Source organism: Sander vitreus, chromosome 7 (genome assembly GCF_031162955.1).
Source record: "Sander vitreus isolate 19-12246 chromosome 7, sanVit1, whole genome shotgun sequence".
In the NCBI taxonomy this organism is placed as follows: domain Eukaryota; kingdom Metazoa; phylum Chordata; class Actinopteri; order Perciformes; family Percidae; genus Sander; species Sander vitreus.
Window position 1 is genome coordinate 17,188,077 of NC_135861.1, and position 5,832 is coordinate 17,193,908.

Genomic DNA, 5,832 nt, shown 5'->3' on the forward strand with positions numbered 1-5,832 from the left:
ATATTCTCTGGCAGTCCTCGGAGTCGGCCAAATTTCACAGGTTGTTTTCGTTTGCGCCAATCTTGAAAGTATCAAAACTCCCCTTTAAGGGTGTGGGTCTAAGTGATTTAAACCAATGATATGACTCGGTATTCTGCAGGAAAAAAACTGTGACATGTGAGGCAGTGGGTCTTTAAAGGGCTGCTCTGCCCCAACTCACAAACCCAATCTCGTAGGACTTGTTAGCGTATCACGTGCCAGATTCTTAATGAAGTGGACACACGAGGGTCTCGAGTGCGCATGCGCTTGGTGTAAAATGTAGTTGGAAATGAGGTGTCCGTCTTGGAGTAGTCGACTTTTAAAAAGCATCGGCAGCCCCTGATATGACGACTTCGCTGGTCCTGCATCCACGCTGGGCGGACACCTTGATGTACGTTTATGAAAAAAGCCCGAATGAAAACAACCAGAATAAAAGCCAAACAATGGAGGGACTGAGCGGTAATTGCCCTGCGACCCACTGCAGGGACCTGATGTCGCACCCCGCGCTGGGACGACATTCTGGCACCATAGCGACCCACCAGGGTTCCGTCTACTCGGATATTTCTTCTCCAGACACCGGCCGACAGTGTCCCGCTCCACAAACATCATCCAGTGCATCTTTGAGCTACGGTTATCCCTTTGGAAACCCATATTACGGCTGTAGATTGTCTCATTCGCACAACGTGAACTTGCAGCAGAAGCCTTGCTCGTACCATCCCGCAGAGAAATATGCCGAGCCCAGCACAGCGCTGCCCACGGAAGAACTGTCTACCAGGGCGAAAGAGTTTGCCTTCTACCCGAGTTTCGCCAGCTCATATCAGGCTGTCCCTGGATATCTCGACGTGTCGGTGGTGCCTAGTATCAGTGCCCATCCCGAACCGAGGCACGACGCCTTGATCCCCATGGAGGGCTACCAGCACTGGGCTCTCTCCAACGGCTGGGATGGGCAGGTGTACTGCTCCAAAGAGCAAACACAGTCAACTCATCTCTGGAAATCACCTTTTCCAGGTATGTATGCATGCAAAAATTATGTTTTTTTGTTTTGTTTTTTTTAAAGCTGTCTCCAGGCTGGTTAGTCCAGCGGCTTGTACGCTTTAAATACCTTTTTTAATGTAGTCAGATATTTTTATTCTGCTGAGATGTTATTGCTTAGTGTATGAATTGTATTGTGTTAAAGTGCCAATATCAACTTACAAAGAAGTCCAGGGAAACTAAATGTTGTGAATAAACATACAACTGTCAATCATATGTCAGTTATCATATGTTCTTTATGGACTCTGTTAGTAAAGGCAGTGATATTGTTCTATTTGACATGGAACAAATCATCATGCCTAGTTTTCCTAGAAATGTGCGTAAAAATCAGAAATGTGAGTTCAGGGAGATTTTCAGTTGCATGACCCTTTTTAATGGTTAAATTCAGAAACGAGCATTTGCTTTCGACAGTTTGCAGTATTTTTTTGTTAAAGTCGTGATGAATATAGTTTCAGTCACGTTGTATAGAAAGGAACACCAGTGCATACCTTTGCCCCCTGTTTGACAATATAGTGACTAAGCTAGCCTACTGTGTTTGGATGGTGCCAATAAATCTCAGCGCCCTGCGATGTGTCCACAGTCTCCTGCATATATATATATATATATATATATATATATATATATATATCTATATATATATATCTATCTATCTATCTATCTCAGGATTCATTTGTACAACATTCAACATCATGTTGCACGAATGGTTCACAACCACTGACCAGTTCACATTATAGCCTTTTATTTCAGGCTCGCCTTTTGCTTTAACATACATGCAAAATACCTGATGATGGTATAGTAAACAGGGGCCCGTCCAGTATGCAGTTTACAAGATGTTTACTACACTGCTTCGTTTACCACAAGGGTTTATTATCTAAGTAAAATCTGTAGGTATTTTAATTTAGGATAGAGAAGTTATCAGACCTCGACTGGACCTCTCACACAATATTAGCCACCTTTTTATATTGAAAACACACAGGAGCAAGCCACGCAAGCACGGGCACGCAGTCAAATGCGCGCGCACACATGCACAAAAACACAAGCGCGCGCGGTCCTTGTCCTTCTGTCTCGCTGCACACACACACACACACACACACACACACACACACACACACACACCAACGCACACTACACTCACACAGACACACAAAACTATTTTGCTCTAAAAAATACAAAGAAAAAGCAGTGAACTCTACTCAGATGTGTACACACACACACACACACACACATATATAGTTTTTATTTATTTATTTATTCTCCCTATAACACGATATTTAAGATATTAATTTCCCTAAATCAAGAACTACCATAATCAATCATAATATCCACGAACTGTGGAGAAATATCCACAGCCCATACGTGTAAAATGACATGGGGGTAAAAAGTGTCATGTCTCACAGCTTGCCACTATTTCTCAAGGTATTGCCATACTTGTCCTGTCATGTTTCTCGTTGACTGCCTTGTACTCAGCTCCAGTCTTGGCGAATGGGTGTATTCCCTGAACTTTACTTACCTGAACAATTAAGGTACCCACTGCCAAAAGGTTTCGGGGCTTTTAAAAATAACCTAGTGGGGAAATAAAGTGTGTCTAATCTTTAGGGAAATTCAAGGAGGTGTTGATAAATTTGTAAACTTTAAACTTAAATTACGTGTAACGTGTGACTTTGATTATTCAAAACTTTTTCAGTTGTAATCACTTCAGTTAGCAGATAGTGATTTATATATTTTTTTTAACCAGGCTCTGACCGGCGTATTGCACATTGCACCCACATTGAGACTTATTGCAGTTTATAGTACTTACACACTCGTACCCTGCAGTTCAATGAACATCTATAGGAGAGATTTATCTAAGATACCGTTAACAAGGTTTGTTCTGTAATAGATTAAGTATTGACGTGTAGCCTAAGGAGATTGTGACTGTAACTTGATAGTGATTGTTTATTCACAGAAACAAATGATGGTCTAGCACTATAACCTACATTTTACATTAGTGAACTGTCTTACGACAGACGATGACGATTTCATAATGGCGTTGTTACATGTCAGGTGCAGTATACCTGAGATCCTGACTGCAACAACATCATTGCCCCCCCCCCCCTCCTCCTGATTTTCTGTCAGGTTAAGTCGGTCATTAAATCTAAACACTGTTTTCAGTTGTGTGGTGAACATTGCGGTGTTTTTTGCGCATAGTCTAATATTTTCCTGGCATTTTTCTCCTTTTTCCTGTAGATGTTGTGCCATTACAGCCTGAGGTCAGCAGTTACCGACGTGGGCGTAAAAAACGTGTCCCTTACACCAAGATCCAGCTGAAAGAGCTGGAGAAAGAGTATGCAGCCAGCAAGTTCATCACCAAAGACAAGAGAAGACGCATCTCGGCCGCTACCAATCTCTCAGAGCGTCAAGTCACCATCTGGTTTCAAAACCGGCGAGTCAAGGAGAAGAAATTTGTCAGTAAATCCAAGAGTAATCACATGCACACCACTTGATAAGATCAACGACCTCTTTGAAAGTACAACTCATACCTTCCAACATATCATGCCATATATTTACCTCTTGCATCGAAAATCGTGGCTGAAGAACATTTTGGCAGTGTTTTTTTATTTTATTTAACTTCCAACATCTCCATCGACCATGCCACCACGCCCCCTGTTTTCAAGTTAGAGCTAATGCTCTAAAAACTGTGAAAATATTGAAAGTTCACTTCACATTTGTTTTATATGAATGTACATATATAAATATATAATATTTAAAACGATATCTGTATTTCAAAGACAAGTGTTGCGTGTTTTTTCTGTTAGTGTGTTCAAGCCAAATCTCAAAAGGACTGATGGCATTTCTTAAACTTACAATGAGCAGATCAAAACAAAGGAAACAGTTTGATGTCATTTTAGAAAGATAATCGCCACATGGACATAATTTGTGGCGTAATGACACATTGAACTTGAGATTTCTTCAAGAAAAAAGCTCACAAAGGACTTTCGAAAGAAAGAATGATTTTCTTTTTGAAATATTCCTTCTGAATTTCAAAAGCTTTGTTCCTCTGTGTGGGAAATGTTCTCTTAAACCTGGGGTAAAACAAAGGCTCCTATGTTGTTAATCTGTATAGTGCAATGCCTTTTTATTTAATTCATATTATCTAGTATGGCGGAACTGTAAACTGGAATATCCCAAGACCTGTATGTTTTCCTTTGTCAGTGAAGGATTCTGTCATGCAACTGGAATGATTGTAAACCATTAAAAGTCAGTGAGTATTACAAATAAATGCACAATCGTTTTATTTTGTTTTTGTTGTCTTTGTTAGTGTAGCATTGCAGCTGATCACACGCCTTGTGAAGCCTGTATTTTCTACTTTGGTGCGGTATGTGAACTGTATTGTGGTGTTGAATTACGTACTGGAAACGTGTTTCATAAATAAATGATGATTATGAAAACGGTTAAATATTCAAGTCAATCAACCGTACTTGCAGCATTTCCTTTCGTTTCAAGTTACCCTGGTGTCATCAAGCAGCAGAAGCTTTAACCGCTGTCGTCTTTGCTCTTCAAGCTGAGTCCATATCAGCAGCTGATGGACGAGTGAGGATTGTATGTTGTAGAGTGCTTAATTAAGCATCCTGGAGTCTTGTTAATGGCAACGGGAGATGATACAGTGATACGCGTGGTTGGTGAGCAGCAAGGCGCATTTTCTGACACCAAACTAAGAAAAACACCAAATGAATCATGATATTTAGACCCATTCTTATTCCAGATCGAAATATTAAGCTATATTCAGACTTGCAGGATCTGATCTTTCAAATGGCACATGCAGTTTAGACAAGCAGCCGGCGGGTAGGAGAAACTCACGCACTACAGTATATGTCCGAATCCATCCCGCCCTGCCCTCCAACCGCAGGTTTAATCAAAGTGAATGCCAAAGATGTTTTACCTGTTAATTGGCAGAAGTTCAATTTCAGAATAATCGCAAACAGACCGAAAGGCAATTAAAAGAGATTTATGCTTCAGCTCTCACAGAAACATTTACTGAGTGACCACAGCATATTAGTTTCAGACCTTTTCATATTCCACAGGTAAAAATTGGTTATTGTTGGTCTAATAATAACATTATTACCCGCACCCAGTAAAAGTTCTTCGAGCACTTTCCCTTACCCGTCACCGTCCAGTGTACTTTGCAATGTATATAATGTAATAATTGCGTAAATTAAAATGGCAACGCATTTGCTTGCGTATGTACTTACAGCACATTATACCTATATTATGTCTTGCAGCCCCGTGCACTTGGATTTATTTAGACCTGCATGCTGTAACACTGTTTCAGGATGTAAAATAAACAGGTGAGTTAAGCAATGAACTTGAGGATGCATTTGATTCTGTCACCTATGTGAACTCCTTATTTTATTAATCTAAACACGTATTGATGGTAAAAAATACACATGCGCTCACGCTCAGTCCAAAGCTGCATTGCAGATCGAGTCCCTATAGTTTTATTTAGAGATTATCCTATATTATTTACAGATGTAAGTATGGATGCAGAAAGTTTTTTTGTACATGCGACCAGTGTTTTCAACCATAAAGGACTCCTTGTCTCATATGCAAGTTAGGCTACTTCAGTTGTAGTTATGAAAGTAGAAAAAAAGAAATCTGTGGGAAAATGACATTTAAAGATGATTGTTCTGAGAATAATCAAAGTTCAATGTTATACTTAAAACTAGTCTATCTCAAGTCTGTAATTTCAGTTTTTAATTTGAATAAACATACACGCATCTTAGACGTAGCCTAAATGAAAATAAA

General features: G+C 40.0%; 1 protein-coding gene across 1 annotated transcript; it reads left to right on the forward strand.

Annotated features, from left to right (window-relative positions):
* Window positions 1-362: 362 nt before the first annotated feature.
* hoxc13a (homeobox C13a) lies at window positions 363-3,533 on the forward strand. The gene is made up of 2 exons (XM_078253962.1): window positions 363-1,026; window positions 3,277-3,533. The coding sequence occupies exons 1-2, from the start codon at window positions 363-365 to the stop codon at window positions 3,531-3,533; spliced, it is 921 nt and encodes a 306-aa protein (XP_078110088.1).
* The last annotated feature ends 2,299 nt before the right edge of the window (window positions 3,534-5,832 follow it).